This window comes from Microchirus variegatus, assembly GCF_963457635.1.
Source record: "Microchirus variegatus genome assembly, chromosome: 8".
NCBI classification, from domain to species: Eukaryota; Metazoa; Chordata; class Actinopteri; order Pleuronectiformes; family Soleidae; genus Microchirus; species Microchirus variegatus.
In genome coordinates this window covers 27,755,366-27,775,449 of record NC_139809.1, presented here as the reverse complement: position 1 = coordinate 27,775,449, position 20,084 = coordinate 27,755,366, and the positions used below count along the sequence as shown (strand labels likewise).

Sequence of the window (20,084 nt, the reverse complement as noted above, 5' to 3'; positions counted from 1 at the left end):
TGACACTAAGATCTGTTTTGGTGGCTTCTGCAAGTTTATGTGAGCAACTGTGTGTGTCATTGCAAGTCTCAGAGAGAAGGCAGCACTAAAAGACACTGACAGACCTCAGCCGTGTACAGGGTGTGTCTGGTTAATTTGAGTTAGATGGGAGTAAATATTTGAGGTTTTACAATGACAGTTGGCCACAGAAGGATTCTTCAGCGAGATAAGTAAATTGGCAGTTTGTCTGGAGTACATATTGATCTTTCATACAGTAGCAGAAAGTAAGTCTAATGACTAGTCAATTGTCTTTTTTTTTGGCTCCTTTTTACTCTGTATTTTAGTTTCTCAGACAAACAGCTGTTAGCACGTTTGTGAATTGGGTATAATGATCGAAAAACCCTGTGTTCTTTGAGTTCGATGAATGTATCCCCTACTGTTCACAAATTAAATGTGATTCCTCCACATTAAATCTGTAGTAGTAATGACACAATAGCTTGCAGTCTGTACTTTTGGCATCCCAGAATGGTGTTGTGCTTACTTCAGAAACGGTCCTATCATGGTAGCTGGCTGCACTGTTGACGCTGTGAAGCAGCACTTGCCTACCTTTTATCAGTTAGGAAGTGTTTGGATTCAACCTTGCACAAGCTGTTTTATCTTGGCGTGTGCAAAATGAAGACGTATGAGGTTTAACAGCAAATTACACATTAACCAGGCAAAAATGTCCTGTACCCTGCAGCGGCAGCCCTGGCTGCCCTCATCAAATTCTTGACAGTGTATTTTCCTCAACTGATTGAATGACTGGTTACATAGCTCCCTTATCTCTTGAGTTCCTTTTTTTTTTATAAGCCTTAGAACTGTGCACACATCGTTGTGCCCACTCATTGGGAATGGAATTTAAAAAATATATTTCTCTCAAATGTCCTGTTACTCTGCCTTTGCAATATATGTCATTATAGTATAGTATAAACATACTGTATGCTTTAAATCATTGGTTCTCAAAGTGCGGCCCGGGGGCCAATGGCGGCCCGCAGAAACATTTTTGGCGGCCCGCAATGAATTACACTTGATAGTTTTAATCCAGGAGCTACTAAGCTTGTTAAATGTTTATTGGACATTACTGGATACTAGGGCTGAACGATTATGGAAAATAATCTAATTGCGATTTTTCGTGCCAATATTGCGATTGCGATGCGATTATTTTTTAAAGGTCTTAATCTTCTGTATTATTAAACAGGGACAAGCAATACATCATAAGTATGGCCAATACTATATTACATTAAAGTCATATATATATATATATATATATATATATATATACATATTTTTTTTACAGCAGCAGCAACCGCAGCAATGCGGGGTGGAAACTAACTATTCTACAGTGTACTACGTCGTTTTAGGCTCAAAAACTGTCCATTATTGAACATCAAAGCAGCGATAATAAAAATGAGGGTAAAAAAAAAACGGAGCAGAGAGAAACTCTCCGCTGGCACAGATGTGTCTCCAGACGACTCAGGTTTTTGAACCTGCGCTTGTTGTGTAGGATCTTGACTGGGTGAGATGCCGTCTTCAATCGTGTAGACTGCTTATTGTTGTGTCCACCCCCGTTCTTAACATTAGCGCAAGCTCGTTCGCACGACACGCGCACACACACACGCTTGGACACGCACAGTCACTGAACAGCTGTTCGGACAGCGGCCGAAGCTCCATAGTCACCTTACCGACCCGCCCTCACCTATTCCATTCACAAAAACGGGCCGTGACTCGTCCTCCGCAACGCGCGCATGTGAGAGCGCAGGGAGCCTGCATGTGACCAGAGTGCAGCGTCTGTGGTTAGACGATCTCGTTCATTATATTTATATCACATGTTTTACACGCGCATGTCACGTGAACAGCGTATAATCGCAGCCTTTGCGGTTAGAAAATTGCACTTGATCATATCGCGATATTATCGCAAATGCGATATATCGTTCAGCCCTACTAGCTATTTACCCAGTTAATATATGGTAACAGAAATGTGTTACTTGGTATTGGTACTTGGTAAGGTACGAACAATGGCCAAAATACTGGGTAATTACCTAGTAAATTATGAAGTGTTATTATATTAATGCTTAAATTACATTATATTAACGCTTATATTACTTAACGCTGTCTGGTAATCTGGTCATTAAAGTTATTACAAATGGGATTTCTTCTTTTTTTTTTTTTCGTTTTTCTTCCTTCGGCGGCCCTCAGTCCAATGTTGGGTTCCTAAATTGGCCCTCAGGTATCATAACTTTGAGAACCCCTGCTTTGAATTAACTTGAAATTACTTCAATAAACTTAAATATCTTAACCTTACATTTTGGTAAGCATTTGCACTCGCATCAAATTTACATTTATCCCTGTTATGGAAATTTACCACAGTCAACTTACTGCCAGATCTATTTATCAGAATGCATGATAAAATCATATACTATACTATCATATAGTAGATGCTCACCTAAATACCGAAATATTACCATTATGTGTTTCACTTTGACTTGCACATCTACAAGACTTACATCTTGGTACAGGAGAAAGCACAAAGAGTACAAACCTTCACCAAGGTTGCTCAGTTTGGTTTCCGACAGTATCAATATGTTCTCCTATCATGCAAAAGTTAACTATAATCTAATATGTGCTTAACTTGAGCCTTAATCTCCTTCCCCAGAATTGTATCTTTTTTGAGTGACATTTCTTCTTTTTTCTGAACAGACAGACTAAGGTTGCCAAAATTGAAAACTCCTTCGCAGAGATAATTTGGTCACACAACAGAAACGTGTTCAAACATTTAAAGGCTTATTCACTTTTTTGTTCATATTGTTGTAGAACTAAATAACAAAACAAAACCCAAATAGTGAAATTTTGTTTAATAGCAAACCTGGTCCCCTTTCAATGTTTAATCCTCCCAAGTAATTCATTCATTATCATTTAATGAATGAATTACTTGCTGTACTGACAGAATAATGAGATCTATAGACCATAATCTGAATTAGTACAGACCATACGTAAGTCTGCAGCTAGTTTATGAAAGAGTAGTCGGTAGACGGTCACACAATCATACAAAAGAATATCTAAATGGGTTGCCATGAGAATAAATTAACAGTAGTGTTAATATGCTAAATATCAATTGTTATTAGTATTGCTGAACACACTCACACAAAGTAGACTACCCAGCATCCTCTTTTGATCAGCAAAGCAAAGTATAGTTTAATGAGGTCAACACTGAGTGAGCCAGAGTGAAGTTGTTGTTTACTCATCGGGTTCCTGATGGTTGGAGTGGTTTTAACCACCTTTGTGCTTAATGTGAGACTCTCGCTGTATATTAATGATGCATGGGAGCCGGTTAGTACCATTAGTTCTTTTTAGAACAGCATACAGATGTCAAACAAAACATGCAACCATGGAAATGTTCACTTCAGTTTCCTAAGGGAAGAGCACAACCCAAGGTAAACAAAAATGTGACTGTTTGCAAGACAGGTACTACCACCTGGGAAAAATTAGCAAATATAAAAACACTGAGTTGTGTGGATGATTGAGATCCTGTTTCAGATAAGTTCATGTGTCTGTCACTGAATTGCCTGGGATCTGCTGTTGGGTTCTGAAATTTCAGGGGTGCACAGTATGTTTATTTATACCATGCTTTCCATTTAGTTCATGTTGTGATCCAAACGGATTATGATTAATGCTGAATAAGTTCAAACAGACTCCTCAGGCCTGTGCTATAAGTAGTATTTGTTTGTGGTTAGTGAGGTTACTAAATTGTTTTCAACTTATTATCTATCTGTACTTCTTTGATGAAGTATTGATTTTTAAATATATTTCCTTGTAGTAATATAATATAATCTGTCAGTGCTTTGCTCCATTCCTGATCTGTTGATCCAGTTGCAGTGCTGTATTGTAACCTCATATTTACTGGCAAATCGAGCAGCTGCTGATAAACACTAATACATAGTGAAAAGCTGTTCTTTTAAAGCTGTTCTATAATGAAGGCTCTTTATTAAAGATGAAATGCTGGGAAAACCTGAGTGTAGTTCATCCTGACTAGAGTGTAAGTGGAGAATAGGGGCTGTTCACTCACCAGACCTACAGAAATAGTCTAGCCTCATTACATTATGTTCATTTAGTTTCTTTGCTCGCTTGTGACACGACTATCAAGTGACTGCTGGGACAAAGCACAGAACTTGCATTCTCAGCAGTTTGACCCGATTAAATGTTTTATACATCGTGAGCAAGTCTCACAGTAGCAGTTTGTCTGTGACTGTGAGAGTGCTCAGCAGTCCAACCTAGAACAGTTGGCCTGCTTTTTCTGTTTGTTTTTGAAGGTTTTTTTTTTTATTCCCAGATAAGAGAGGCATGAGCTGGTGTGAAGCCAGTTTGTTCCCCGTCTTGTTGTTCCTCACTGAGAGGGAATCCCATGCTGATATCGCAGGTAGAAGTAGGGTGTCAGCTCTTGGATCTCATTTATTTTCTGAAGGTGATTCCTGCTAATGCTATAAAGTGGGGTCAGGTTGTCGATAATATTGTACTTACTGCTGTAAAAGTTGGATTCTAAAAAGCATTGCAGGGATTTGATGGCTAGATTGAACCTAAACGTTAATGAAACGACACATTAGGAAAATGATTAGATTAAATAGTACAGTAGTGAAAATTGCCATGTAGCTTTAAACAATTCCACAGAGGGAGATGTTTTAAATATTTTGTCAGTTCAGCTTTACAATGTTTTTGTTGAATTGACTATTCCCTGAAAATACTCCTCACCCCTCAACTTTTTGTATGATTGGATGATTGTAATAATGCAGACTTTGATTCATGTTTATTGCCGTTCTATATTGTTTTGCTAATTTCTGCAGCATTGCGTTCTCTGGGTTCAGTGTCAGTCGCATTTTTCGTCATAAGATTAATAATTCCCAAAACTGTGAATTACTACCACCTCCATTTTGAACAATATGTAGGGATTATTTCCCTAAGTTTCCCATCAAATTTTATGTCAAATTCAATAAACGAATTATTTCTTGTTTGACAGGTAGCCATAATTAACTAGGATATTTCAGATGGAGGAGTCTGTAATAGCCTCCCACCCTCTGGCTCTTTGCATAGCATCATTAATTAAGATCATTTATATGACACCTTGTTATCATTTATGCCTTGATTAATGACCCCATCTCTGTCCACTCAGGATGGGCAGCCTCATGGCCTCTGCTGGCAGACTCAGTAGCCGACTTTTCCACACTCACTCTTCTGATAACCACACTTGGTCCAGTCTATACCCTGCATTGGCTTAATTAAACACAAGCTAATGTTCTCCTCCTTTCTTCTTTGTGTCAACACTATGCACCTTTTGCTGCAAACTCTCCACCCTATTAGTTCCCTTTTACCCCAGATAGGTTTTTTAGCTCTACCAGGACCTTAGAATGGCTGCAGTTACTTGAAGTAGAATAGGAATCCAATTTGCATACCTGCTATATAATATTCAATGTGGAATGTGATGAGTGATGTTGGCCAATAGATTGATTTTTCATGCATTGACTTTGTCTGCTACGGGATTAGAATGCAGTAGTGGCATTTACAGTAGAGCTTAAGGTGAAGTAGAATTTTCTGGATTGCCTTGTGTGACGCTAGCAGTTTATATTTGATTTTCATACATAAATGAATGCTTTGGAATACAGTTAGGTGTTACTAACAGGGCTGCTCATAACAACTATTTCCTTCATTATTTGTTTAATTGTTTGTCCATAAAATGTCAGAAATTTAAAAAAAACGTTCATCAATGAGGTTTCCCAAACCTCAAAATGATGATTTTCTCTTAATTTATCCACAAACTAAAAATATTCAGCTTTAATGGTTTCAATGTTATATGGAGCAAAGAAACCAGAAAATGTTCACATTGAAGAGAATTTGGATTATTTATAAAAAACAACAACGCTCAAATCGATCATCAAAATAGTTGGGGTTTAATTTAGGAATCAATTAATCACTTCATTGTTGTAGCCTTAGTTGCTAAGACACATTCTATTTTCAGCCTTCTACAAGCCTGGAGCATTTTTGTCATGGCACCCATGTCTCTTGGGTCTCTTTCAGTAAAGCCCTGTTATGTTGTTAAACATATACACAGTGAAAGCTTACAGTAAATTCACCCTAAGACGATGTCTGTTGCACCACCCTACCAGAAAGCAGCTAGTAGCACTTTGCAGAGCAAGCAGAGAGCATGCAAAACATCTTGCCCAGAGAAGAAGAAAACCAAAGCTCTACAGTGGAAATTGAATCGAATAAAGACTGCTGAAATTGGAGAGGAAGCTGAAAGTAGACTACGACTGTGGGGGGCAGCATTACACCTCTAAGTGTACAGAATGCTGGAAATTATTATTAGTAGAAGTACGGACGCAACATAGAAAACATAAGTAATTCATTGAATTCAATGTAATTTAGTTTTACTTAAGTTTAGTTAACTGCACGGCTTCATGGCTGCATCACAGTTAGCTTTAAACTAAATTTCATCTATTGCCCTTGGGCAGGAAGCAGAGAACAGCATCTCTCTCCCTTAAATCTCTTAAAACACATTTACGAAAGAGAACATGTTCAAATAACAGTTTCTGCATCTGGTTCACTCCACCAACATCAAAAAAAACCTCTCTGGTGCCAAAGTGGAGCTGCTCAATGGGTGTCCTTGATCATCCAAGAAGAGAAATGAGAGGGTTTGTTGGTGTGAGTTAAAATTACAGCCTCTCAAAGTGAAGGACTAAGACCCTTTAATGTTTAAAATGTTCAGCTGGCGTCTCTTTGCATTTATATACATGTATACACGTATCCTTGTTGCATTTTCATGTAAACAAAGGGGCCCTACTTGGCACGAATGCAGGGCCTTTCTCCGACAGCTCAGCCTTGCTAGGCTTGCCTTAGGCTGGTTCTCACACTCAGCCACTCTGGCCTGGAACCAAACGTATAGACAGCCAGCTGGCTCGGGCTGTCGGGTCAAACACGGCTCCTGTGTGACAAGGGACCTGCTCCCCATTTCACATATTTTCTGAAAAAAAATGTGTGAAAAAAAAGTGAAACAAATCCTTCACGATATATCTTCAATGACAAGTCTGAAGTGTAATAAGTAGAATTGTTCTTCATTTCAAGACTGTTAAGATTTAGTGAGTAGGCTTCAGTGGGAGGCCATTTTTAGAGTTAGATTTAAAGGTCACATAGAGTGGTCCTGTTGCACATATATGTTAGTTATGGAGGTCTACTTACATACATTAACTTGTTTTTGTGGCCAAAAACCTCCTAGTTGCTGTAAACGAGCCGATTGAAATCCTCTTTTCTGACGCTGTTCGTCAGCCGCGATGTTTCAGAGTGAACTTTCACCCCCAGAAGACAGTCTTGTGATTGGCCAGTACTATTCAGCACATCCTGTCTCAGAAGCGCAGCTCCCCCCTCTGGCACGGTGGATGCACTGCTCCTCATTATCAAAACATTGTTTTAACAGTGTTTAAAAATAGCTTCTTCACATCTCCCCGCCGCAGTCCCTTTTATGACTTTGACCCGGAGTCAGACCCAGAGTCAGAAGACACTGTCGCTCGTGAAACACCTCCACAATGGACGTTATTCTTCTTCTGCGGTTCAATGTACGCAACCTGATGTGCCCGGACTAGTGCCCGGAGCAGGACGATCCGCTGTTCAGGAGAACCGCTGTTTACGTAACTATAACTGGATTTTCAGAGATCTCGCTGAGCCCGAGATTACAATAAAACACCGCGTTCTCAGCAGTGGCTGAACTGTTTGTTTCAACTTCAGGGCTTCATAAACAAGATAATGACGCAGTTACACACTAAAAAAACAGCATTAATAGGAACTTCCGGTCTAGGTCCGCTTTAAATGTGCTCTTTGTGCTCGGAGATTATTAACAAATGTGACTGTTTAAGAATGTAACATTTTTTGTCTGCAGTTGTTTTCATTTAGGTTGACTCCTTCACTTTGGCTATTAGATAATATGTATTAATATTACTGTATTACATTTAAATGGTGTATGTATTTGTAGATTTTCAATTCAGCATGCATGTCTGCATGGTTTGTTTCTGCATGTGATCATTTGTATCAGGTAGTGGAGAAAGCAAGGGAATGTCTTTGCACTCTTTTCTATTGCTTGTAGGTAATTCAGTGTCTCATTTACAGTCTATGTTTACATTGCTCTTCCCTTCTCCCTGACAGAAACCTTCTGATTATATGTTTAGAAGGAGGTTTTGTCTCATGCTAGTCTAAAGTGAAGCTAGGGAATAGTGAAGGCACTCCGCTTTACTAATAAAGCCTTAGCTCCTATCTTCCCCTTATGCTATTTTCACAGCTGGGCGAGCACTTCTCTGAATCTCTGAAAACATTTCCAGACTCTTTACAGCTAAGTTGCTTTCATTAGATCAGCAAGACGGTGTAGACAATAAATATAAAGACCTATACTGTAGAAGCAGCACTGCAGCAGCATGCAGGGGTGTCCTGGGTAGAGCAGGGTGAATGTTGGCCTTGCAAAGTTATAGTGAACCACGGTTATGGGCCACCGCAGTCCCCGCAGAACAAAGGCTTTCTATTTTAAGTGAGATCAAATGGGAAGTCTGGCTGGAAGGCATTTTCTCCATCTGAGTTCCTTAAAATATACTTTCAGCCCTCCCACAAGATTCAGAATAGAACTTCTAAACCACACATCCTCCCACAGAGTGTCACACACACAGAAAAAAATCACATCTTGTTTAAAACAGTAACTGTAGACCTAGTTCTGCCTTCTGCATGTGTCCTCCTAGATGCAATAGATACAGTTGCAGAGGTTTAGCTTTTTTTATCAAACATTTTCTCTAGTAAGTCGGTAACAGTTGCTATAGCTTTAATCAGGACAACAGTTGTCATAGTTTAATTTGTTTGTTTAATTTGTTTAAGTTTAATCAAGTCAGCTTTCCATTGTTCTTTATAGCTTTTAGGACATTAAAAAAGGAAATGTGTCATGGTGTCTCTGCTGGATTGGTAAAAAGCTGTTAATTGATGCCAATGCGATGAAGAAATAATCAGTACATTACCTAATGACCATGCATATTATGGAAAAACTCCCCACCAACTTAAATTATGTAAGGACATTCAAATCAAATTCATTTTTGTATTGTGAATGATTATGGCGGAATTATACATGCTGTGCTAGTATGTATGAGGAATTCAATGATTATTTTTGGGGGGGAGTGAACATTGTACAGATGAAAAGGATGACTGTAGAAAAAGTGGGGGCTGAACTGCACTGAAAAGAAAGAAGAAATGCACATCTTACATATGGGTGATCCTTCTCTCTACATAATCTGTGCATTCATTACTTACACACATCACCATAGTGTACTTGGCGACAGCCTATTGGTGTATATCTAGGTCACATGGCCATCCATTAGTCTCGTCGTCAGTGGAGACGGGTGTTAACAGAGTGGGGGTGCTGAGTGGAGGATAGTTAGAGTGATGGAATTAGGGAGGGAGTGTCTGGACTTAATCTGTGCCCTCATATTAGGAACAGCTGGCTTGATGCTTGCAAGGCTTTCACACTTTCTATCACAATTTGAACACGTTACTGCAGCCAGACACGCAGATAAACACAAACATTTAATCAAAATACTACTTTTAATTCAAGGCCATATTTGGACTGGGCTATCACTTACTATGATGTCATCTGAACAGTTGTGTGTTGGAGGAGCATTGTGTAGTTTCTCTAAACATATATTGTAGAGCTGAAACGATGAATCGATTATTAATCGATTACTAAGTGAATCGGCAACTATTTTGATAATCGTTAATCGGTTTGAAGCTTTTTTCATGATTTAAACAAGATTTCTGATTGTTTTAGCTTCTTAATGCGAGTATTTCCTTTGTTTCTTTACTCCACATAACAAAGAAATCATTAAAACTGAATCATTTCGGTTTGTGGAGAAAACAAGACTTTCAAGAACATCGTCATTTCCAGGTTTGACAAACACTGATCAACGTTTTTTTAACATTTTCTGACATTTTATGGACCAAACGATTCGTCGATTCATCGAGAAAATAATCAACAGATTAATCGATAACAAAATAATCGTTAGTTGCAGCTCTAATATATTGTATAATCTTATTTAATTGAGATTCTGATAATGGAACATGGGAGTTTTTCAGCAAATTTAAGCACCGAATGATATTTTCCACCTAAAATACAGTCCTGGTGTTTTGTTAGATGTTGATTTAATATTTAATGAGATGTACATTTGTACACAGATGTACAAATTAGCATATATCTAAAAAGGGATGGGTTTTTGGAAAAAGCTTCACTTCTCCTCCAGATATACATTCCATTTATCCACTTATTTTGTAAATCACAGTTTTAGGGTTTGTCTGGAAGACAGAAATGCAAAGGAAATTATTAATAATATTATTTTCCTTATTTGGTGCTGCTGTCTAAAGCCAGCATGGTATCATTTTACCCCATGCTACAATGATAGGTGTATCAGTCAATTAAGTAAACATTCTCTCTACCAGAGTCTCCTAAGGTGATATTGAGCAGAAATTATGTTGTGAAGTACTTGATGTGAAGCGCAGCCTGTTGTGTCCCTGAGAAAGACTTTTAATCAGTCAAGCATATCACCAATTTACAGGTTAGAACACGCTTCTTTCCAGTCACCTCCCTGTTTTCCTCTCTCTTCTTCCCAGTTGTTATAGAGAGTGCTAAAAGCGAGTGTGCCCCATGTGTCCTGCTGTCACAGAGGGGAGTGTCCATGGGTCACTTGTTGTTGTTGTTTTAGTCGTCCTCACAGATCGAGGTTAATGTGTGACATAGGAATGTGTGATATTGACCGGTCAAGTGCAACCTTAACTGTTGCCCAACCTAGTGTTATCTTCCACAAGAAATTCACATCAGTAGATAAATATTAGCCTAGTGCCTGTGTAGCACGGATGGAGTAAATGTTAGCATAGTTGGGCAAACTGTAGGTGGGGTGCATAGTGAGTTCTCAGATTAGGAAGTGTGGATAAGAAGGTCATTTATTCTTGAATTTCTCCTTGTTTTCACATTGGAAAGGTTCTTCTCACTTATTATATTATATAAACCAGTATGACTATAAAAGCGTGTATTTAAAATATTTAGGATAGAACATAGCATCTTGCGTTTCTGTTTTTCTCCAAATCAAAAAAAGTCAAAACTATTACAAATATATGCTTTCGCTTATCTCTCACTGTGTTTTCATTTAATTGTAATTGTGCTTTGATTACATTTTACATTGATCTATACTAACCAGTGCACCAGTGCCATGCACACAGCATGTTTCATGCAGCATTTTTTCCGATTGGCTGCTGGAGAAGCTAGGAATGCATAGTAGTAAATTGATGTACACAGGGTCAAATGAACACAAACAGTAGACATTTAAGTGAATAAATGTAACATATTTTACCACAACCTCTCATTCAAGTATAACTTCCAGTGTGTTTTAGTCATTATGTGCATTTATTAATGTGTATTAAAGTGCCAACTCATCGGTTGGTTGAAGAGGAGTGTTGTTACTGTTCTCCTTGGCACTGCATCATGTGCATGTGTAATCCTCCCTGTTTGCAGCAACGTGGCAGGCACACACCGACTGTCACGTATGCACGGAAGACACACTCACGAGCTGCGTGTCCTCTCCTCTCAGTCTGACGGGCTCACTCTCAACACAAAAACATAAGTAGGCATGGTTGCCACACCCATGCTCAGTCCAGACTGCATAATGTTCTGATAGACTCTCTCTCTCCCAATAAATACCTCTCTGCAGCTGTGAGAACCAGCTGTGATTGGTTTGTCAGTGTGTACGTCTAGCCCCATTTTGACCTGCTTGAGAGCTTTTACAGTAAATCATATTAGTTCTGTGTATGTGAATGTGTCTGTCTGTTCACTTTGACAGCCCATTGTGTAATGCTGGAGCCTCAAGCTCTTTTCCATGCAGCCTCCACCTCTCTCAGGGTTCAGCAGTGTGCTCCACATACACACATGCACTGCTGCAAGAGAATGCTATTAATAGACCTGCCCCACAAGGACAAATATGGCTTCTTTAGTGAAAGCATTAATTTGCCATTTTTGCTTCTATATCTTGGCTGTGCATTGCTGCCCCTGAAAGGACATAATGGTAGAGGGCAGGAGGAATAAATGTACAGAGGAGATGTGAAGAGCAATCACAAGAAGGGAGTCTGTAGCTGTTGCGAGAATGATTCACAGAGGCAGAGCAGAAACCACAGGGAAGCAGGGAGTGGTTTGATGAGTACACGGATGCGAGTGTGCTTTTGTATGTACATATATTTATTTTAAAGGGGAAGGTGCAGTTTGTTAACCATTAAAGCTCCCGCTGCACCACGCACAGTGGCCATTTTTCCACTTACAACCTTTGTCAGCCCACATGTTTACTTCAATTACCAGTATAAACACTGCACTTGCCTGAAATCACATGGAACAATGTGGGAGAAAGATGAATCACTCTGTGAAAACATTCTATCAATCAATTTATATAACGCGCTGTTCTCGGATGTCGTGAACGAGGACTGCTCTGTGTACTGCGTGTCTTGTCCACCGTGTGTGTTTGTGCACTTAGAGAAAATGAATAGGATTATATTGATCTGATCAAACCACTGTGTGGCTGTCCAGACAGTCCCAGGTGGTAACAGCTACACTCCATTAACCTCAGTATTTTAATGTCAGCTTGGATTTTCTGTGATCGGCTCAAAACTTGTTTGAACAAATATAATGATCTGTATGGAAACAGTTGTGACCCTTAGCAGTTGCTAACAACGATTGGAAATGTGAGAAAACATATAGGTGGGCTTTCTGCTATAATATTTCAAGAGAAGAGAGATGTTACTATACATCCTCACTAATTAACACCTAATGATAGGGTTTGGTTTAAGCTGCATTATGATGATCATGCATCCATCCATCCATTATCTACTGCTTTATCCTCCACCAGAGGGTCGCGGGGGGTGCTGTGCCTATCTCAGCAGACATTGGGCGATTGCCGGGGTACACCCTGGACAGTTTACCAGTCCATCGCAGGGCCACATATAGAGACAAACAACCATTCACTCACACTCTCACACCTATGGTCAATTTAGAGTGACCAATTCACCTAATCCCCATATCGCATGTTTTTGGACTGTGGGAGGAAGCCGGAGAACCCGGAGAAAACCCACGCACACACGGGGAGAACATGCAAACTCCTTGCAGAAAGGCCCTTGTTCCGAAGTTGTCCCAAACAAGGCTCGAACCCAGGTCTTCTTGCTGCAGAGGCAAGAGTGCTAACCACTACACCAACCGTGGGCTCTTATGATGATCAAAAGGGGCACATATATAAGTAATTGGACAACATGTAGCAAGTATATTTGCATGTGGCGATCAGTTTTGACCGATAAGAATTGAAACTCCTGTTTTGAAGAACTGATTTGGCCAGGTTCACGTTGAAGATTTTAGAAATTCAGCAACCAGGCACATGTTGTATGATCACACTGGTGTACACTCACTGTGCCGTGCTCTATCATCTATTTTCCCTCTAAACTGGAACATCATTTACAAAACTGACAACATATTCTGTTGAAGAAGACCTGAAACTAGCAATTGAGGACATTAACTCCTCAAGAAAATGTTTAGTAATGTTAAAAGAAGTCGGCTCATTTTCCCATAGCCCTCCATTCAAATGAACTACCTCTTTTTGCAGCCACTGGCCACCCACCGGTAGATATGCAACACAGCTGCTAATCAGTCTAACAGCGTAAGCCCATGAAGCTGAAGTAACTGCATTTTCTCTTTTTCTGTGCCGAGATGTGCATCTCATGTACTCATGGAGTCGATAGGATTTTAGTCGATAGCGAATGAGTGAAGAACAGCACTATCTTTCTTTGAGTGGAGCTGTTTGTGGGTGGAAGCTTGTTGCTGCAGGCTGACAGAGAGGATGGAGTCGTGGTGAAGCAATGCGTTATTGTCTTGGACAGTGGCTCTCTGCAGACCATGACTTAGTGAGAGCCTCTATCTGTCGTTTACGCTAACAATGTGCACTCTGAACTGCTTGTGACTGCCACGCACAGTGCCATTATGTGGACTGACATGTCTTCATACAGTAGGCCTTTGTTATTGTAGAAGACGAGAGAAAGGGTGGTGGTCCAGACAGTTGTACAGTACAAAGGAGGAGTTAAGACTAGCACACAGAGAAAGTAAACAAATAGTATCAGATCCAAGTGAAGATACACTTCACTGAAATGGTAGTAAAATCTAATGTTACAGTCAGTCTGAACTAATGCATCGCTTTGATGTTTGAAAACCTATTTCCATATCTCACAAACCGTTGTTTTCTTTTGTGCATCTCTCTCCTGCAGAGGAAAACCAGGTTGTCAGGATGAAGGAGGAGAATTTGTTCCATCGGAGGTTTTCTCTATGTCCTAATGCCACCTCCCCACCCAAGATCGATCCCCGCTCCCTCACTCGGAATCTGTCCTATGGAGGAGACAATGACATCTACAGCCTCAGCCCAGGTAAAGGACCAAAGAGTTCAACACAGACGCATGGATATGTGACAATGACGAGCCCTGATATTTCAACAATGTCAGATGGTCAATTCCAGTTTCTGTGAAATGACATGTTGATTTGTATTGTACTGAACTTATTCCATACAAATCAATGAAAACCTCAGCTGCTGCACATTCGCTGCTTTTGGGGGCTGCCATGCTTTTACTGTCAGCAGGTTTATTCACTGAGTATGTTTGTATGTGACCATGTGTTGTGGGTTCCCACCAGGCAGTGAAACAGACAGGAACGGTCTCTCCATGCTGAGTAATGAACTTAGTCCTGCCCAATCACCAGGCAGTAAGGTAAGAACACCATTTCTGGTTGGGCAGCTCCTCAACAGTTCTCTGAGACTGACTCATGGGGCTGACTGACTCACTTAGCCCTTGATTTTTTTTTCTTCTGATTGAGAGGATGGATGGAAAAATCTGCAGTTGTTGAGGCCTTGTTGTAGAGGAGGTCGTGTAATGTCAGGGCATTTACAAAAAGGGCTGTGTACTGGCAAAAAACTAAATTTGATGAAATAATATATTGCTTTATATTGGGATACTGAAAACAAGGCAATATATGGTGAGTTAATCGATAACAATTTTATATACATTTAAAAAAATATATATACACAATTTCTTTATCTTGTGAGAAGCGGATGGAGAACAAGAGTCAAATGGCTTAAGGCCTGCTACCAACTAGCGGTCACAGGCTTAAATATAACTCAAAAACACTGCCAAGAATATCTCTGATAAATGTAAACCATACTTCAATGAATTGATGCAGTATACCCCCAATGGAATAATCATATAAGTGTTTTAATATCTTGTTAAACCCTGATTTAGAAATTGATTATGTATGAATGAACCTCTGAAATAGAAACCAGATCTATTACTTTTTGTTTTTTAGGAGGAACAGCACTATCTATACTCACTGACTTAAAATTAACATTCTAACTTCAAACACTGCACCTGTGAAGTAAAGCCACGTAAACGTTGTGGGAGTTCATATTTCAGGGCCATGGTGGGAACTGTGTCTTTAGCGCCACAAGCCATTTATAAGAGTTTTATTGTTCCGGTGCTGCCTGTCTTGCTTATGCTTTTAGGACTGAACTCTGTCTTCATTCTTTACTCATACTAATGAGGACTAGCCAATAATTGTTTCCATTGGCAACACGGTAATGTCCTCTTGTCTCGTCTCGTCTCCTCTTGTCATTTTGTCTTGCCTCATCTCACATAAGTGCTTATTTATATGTGGACTCACTGTGGCACAGCTGCATCTATGACCTGTTGCCCTCTGTTCCATCACACAAGCCCTTATAGTACAATAAGAGACTGAACACGGTCTTATCCTGGCATGTTGTCGTATATACATGACAGTAGTTCTAATCTAAACCTGAGGGCCTTTGTAGGCTCACCAAATATTATTGATTCACATTGGTTTGGAGCTGGTAGTGTTAGGTAGTGGAAGCTTCACAAATATAATAAACGGGGTTTAACATGAAAACGTGCTGCAGTGTATGTTGTTTATGTGTGAGGCTTAACTTGCAGTCACTATCAGTTCTCAAACTAGTACGACGGCAGAACACTCCCCTTTCTGTCATGTCAGATAAAAGCCGTTTCAGATAAAAGCCATAAAAGCCAGACGAAAACTAAAAGAATGCTTAACCTGTCAAAATAACGTCATTGTCAGAATATTGTCAATTCAATTATAATCAGTTCCTCTCAATATCAGTTTAGTTTATAATGGATATGAAATATTTTAACATCTCTAGCCGAAAGAGCATTGCATCCTTAACCAAGACATTCACAAAAGGAGCATACAAAAGAAGTGGGTATATAATTAGGTATAACACAGTGAAATTACAGGATAACCTGCAACTGAGGATATGAGTTCAAACACCACAACTGACTGCCATATTGCCTTATTAATCGAAATTGCCATCCACCTACCTCACACAGGACATTAGGTGTAATGTGGCAAAGGAAATTGAAGTTAAATGATTTGATTTTAATAGTATGAGCAAGCAACTAATGCCTTTAGACTACCATAACCCAATATTTTACATTTGGTCATTTTATAAACAAAAATTTCTACTATCTGGTTTTCAAGTGACTGCTTGGTCACAGTGCCATGTTGGCAGGAAAAGCTGAAAAACAGTACGCAGTGACGTTTTCAATGAGTTCACTGTGCACTTTAAATCCACAGAGATTGCAGCAGTACATCATAGAACCTGACAGACTAAATCTGATCCTCACAATATTCTGGGTGCTTTTTATGAGTATGGAAACAGCCGAAGAAGTCATTACTCTTCAACTTTCCGATAAACTTTCCCTTATTCTACCGGAGAAAGCTTACGCGTCACAATAAAAGGATGTAAAATAAACAAGAGTTGGAGTCTGTAACAACGCTGAAGTTGGCATCAGGATTTGCAGCTTCACAGTCAGCAGTTAAAAGGTAACTTAAGCGAAACTTAAACTGTGATAAAAGGTTTTATTAATGTCATAGCATGTCTCTACGCACATGCAGCTTAACATAAGAAGTAAGAAGTATAAAAATATGACTTTTTTTCACCCTGACTGCCGGCTGGGAAGCCGTGAATCGTGATTCACAACTGTACCTGATAAGAAGTGGTCACTACAAACAGAACCTGTTGCCTTTGGGTTTCCCACCGCTCCATCTCCTACGCTCGCTTTGAGTGTGTTTTAATAGTAGTGATCCGCCTCTGCCATCCTCGAAATATATGGTGATCCACCATCTTTACTTTTTACGAATACAGCTGGTGGAGAGACCATTTACGTGACAAAATTCCTTGATATGTATGCCAGCGGTTATACATGTCAGCAGATACGAACAGTGCCATTTCCTGCCAAAATGGCGTTGCTTTGGTTGCATGATCAGCCACCGGAGCTCAATATCGGTAGTAGTAGCAATTATAGGCACAGCACCCCCCGTGACCCTCTGGTGGAGGAAAAAGCGGTAGATAATGGATGGATGGATGGATTATTTATCCTGTCTGATCTTCTCTGTTCTTTCCCACAGTCTGAGTCCAGAATGTTCAATGGTATTGAGGAGGCCTGCACCTCCCCCACAGAGAGGCTGGCCCGAAAGGAGTCTCTGAAGGTACGTGTCCCTTCCTCTTTGAGATGAGTGTCAGGATTGTGGTTCTGCAGTTGAATTTATTAGCAAGTGTGCATAAATTAGCTCTTAAATATCTGTCAATCTGCAAGTGAAATGTACACAAGCAATTTGGGAACCCTTCCAAAAAAATGTGTTTAAATAAACATTAATAAATGGTGTTATTAAAAACCAGTGTTAACAAGGAGCCTCCATGAATAATGATATTTAGTTTGACTCTACTCCCACCTAGTGGCACCAATGGACCAGTACTTTGACTCTTACTGATGACTCATTCATTTGTCTCTGTTTCACAGGTCCAAAAACAGAATTACAGGCAGGAGAAGAAACGGGCAGCTAAAGAACTGTTCAGTGCACTAAAGGACCCCAGTGTTGTCATCATGTCCAACTGGCTAAAGGTGCAGGGATGCTGTCTCTTTCAACAGTAGTTTACTGACTAGTTGTTTTTTCAATAGTTCCCATTCACATTTTGGATTTATCAGTGTATTCATTAATTGGAACAATTATGCATCTTTGAATCTCTTCACCTTACAAAACACAAACATGGCCTGTGTTCAGTTAATGTATCGTTAAATGCAAGTGTAAATCAACAGCATTCTGTTCCTTTTTATCTCTTGGTTTTCTTTAGATCCGTGGCTCTTTGAAGAGTTGGACCAAGTTGTGGTGTGCCCTGAAGCCCGGTGTTCTTCTGATTTACAAGACCACCAAGACAGACCACTGGGTGGGCACCATCCTGCTCAGTGCATGCAAGCTGATCGAAAGACCTTCAAAGAAGGACGGTTTCTGCTTCAAGCTCTACCATCCACTGGACAAATCTATCTGGGCTGTCAAGGTCAGACGTGGTTTGAGGCTCACTGGTCGAACTAACTCATTGGTCAAACTGGGACAGAAACAGCTTTGCACCTTAAATATTAATGTAATATTGGGAAAATGCATAATATACTTGCTCTCCAAAATTAAAACAAGAGCAGTTTTAGCTATGAATATTTTGTCATCCTAATCGATTATTAATTATTGAATTATTTTGCTAATGTTAGCATTTTTAGCATTGTTTTTAAATTTATTATTTTGGTTTTCCCTGACTAATGGTTTAAAAAAATAAAAAATAAAATAAAAAAAAGTGCTACATCATGGCCCTTGAGATATTCCTTTATCTGTGCTGGCATGATATAACTGAAATAGCATTAGGAATAAAATTGCATTTTGTTTTGCCATTTTGCTCAGGGCCCCAAAGGCGAGACTGTTGGCTCCATCACGCAGCCTCTACCCAGCAACTATCTGATCTTCAGAGCTGCCTCAGAGTCTGATGGTGAGTCTATAGTGTGGTTTTCACAATTAGTCATGTACATGGAAGGAGTTATTTTCACTGCAAAATGTATTATAATGACTCGTCACCATCTCCAAAATGTCTCTGTCTCTCTAGGACGGTGCTGGATGGATGCTCTGGAGTTGGCTCTAAGTTGTTCCAGTCTCTCCAAGCTGACAGCCAAAGCAGGGAGAGAGGGAGATATCAGCATGTCGTTAGAGTCTTCCCATATACTCCACCTCCTGCAATCAACGGCACTCACTGACACAGAGTTGCTACAGTGAGTAAAATACACACAGATGCAGCTGCATACACAGAAAGTCTGTCAGACATAATGTTGTATGCATCATTTATTTATATTGCTTGAAATCTTAACTCTCAGGGTGTTGCTTTTACCAGTTCACAATCACACAGGTTTTGAGCTGGCATTGCTACACATTTATAAAATAGCAGGGTGTCTGCGGGGTCTTAAAAATTATTAAGAGTTGATAAATCAATTTTGGTGAAATGAAGGCCCTTAAAAAGTATTAGGAAGTCTTAATTGCGACTTCATGAGTTATTAAGGCTGAATCCCAATACCACCCCTTAGCCCTCCCCCTTCCCCCTACCCCTTGTTTTTGCGCGTTCATGTGAGGTGTAGTGCTGTCTCATTTCTCATAAGGGTTAAGGGGTAGGGCCAAGCCGTAGGGCTACGTAGCCCTCGAAACGAAGCTTCCTCAGGACCACACTTGGAACGGAGGGCTTTGAGGAATTTCGCAGCTTCTGCCGCGTCACCTGTCAGCGAAGTTTGAAAGCTGGCCGTTAAAGACTCGCACAAATGTATTTTCAGTATTTTAATCACGACAGTCATGTGTAATGATTGTATTGTGGTCTTCTTCAATTGTCAACGGTGTTTCTGAATCACTAGTCAAGTTTGTTTTGAATTACTAGCTAGTCGTAGCCGATGCTATCCCGGCGTTCCTTTCGTAAGTGGTTAGCTAGCTGCTATCGCTATTTTTTTTTAACATTAACAAATAGTGCCGGAGTGCACAGTTACGTCTTCAGGACAGAACAGGAGATTCTGTCCCCGCTCTCCTCCGCTCTGTCTGCGAGCAGCTTTCTCCC

The 20,084-nt window shown here is 39.9% G+C and overlaps 1 protein-coding gene across 1 annotated transcript in view; it reads left to right on the top strand.

Annotated features, from left to right (window-relative positions):
* Positions 1–20,084, top strand: part of LOC310931072 (oxysterol-binding protein-related protein 5-like) — a 46,902-nt gene that overhangs the window by 14,333 nt on the left and 12,485 nt on the right. The window contains exons 3-9 of the mRNA XM_083894158.1: positions 14,362–14,517; positions 14,780–14,853; positions 17,579–17,659; positions 17,971–18,072; positions 18,303–18,506; positions 18,899–18,983; positions 19,098–19,260. Coding sequence (XP_083750284.1) covers positions 14,382–14,517; positions 14,780–14,853; positions 17,579–17,659; positions 17,971–18,072; positions 18,303–18,506; positions 18,899–18,983; positions 19,098–19,260 — 845 coding nt within the window. The 5' untranslated portion in view covers positions 14,362–14,381. The remainder of the gene's footprint in view (positions 1–14,361; positions 14,518–14,779; positions 14,854–17,578; positions 17,660–17,970; positions 18,073–18,302; positions 18,507–18,898; positions 18,984–19,097; positions 19,261–20,084) is intronic.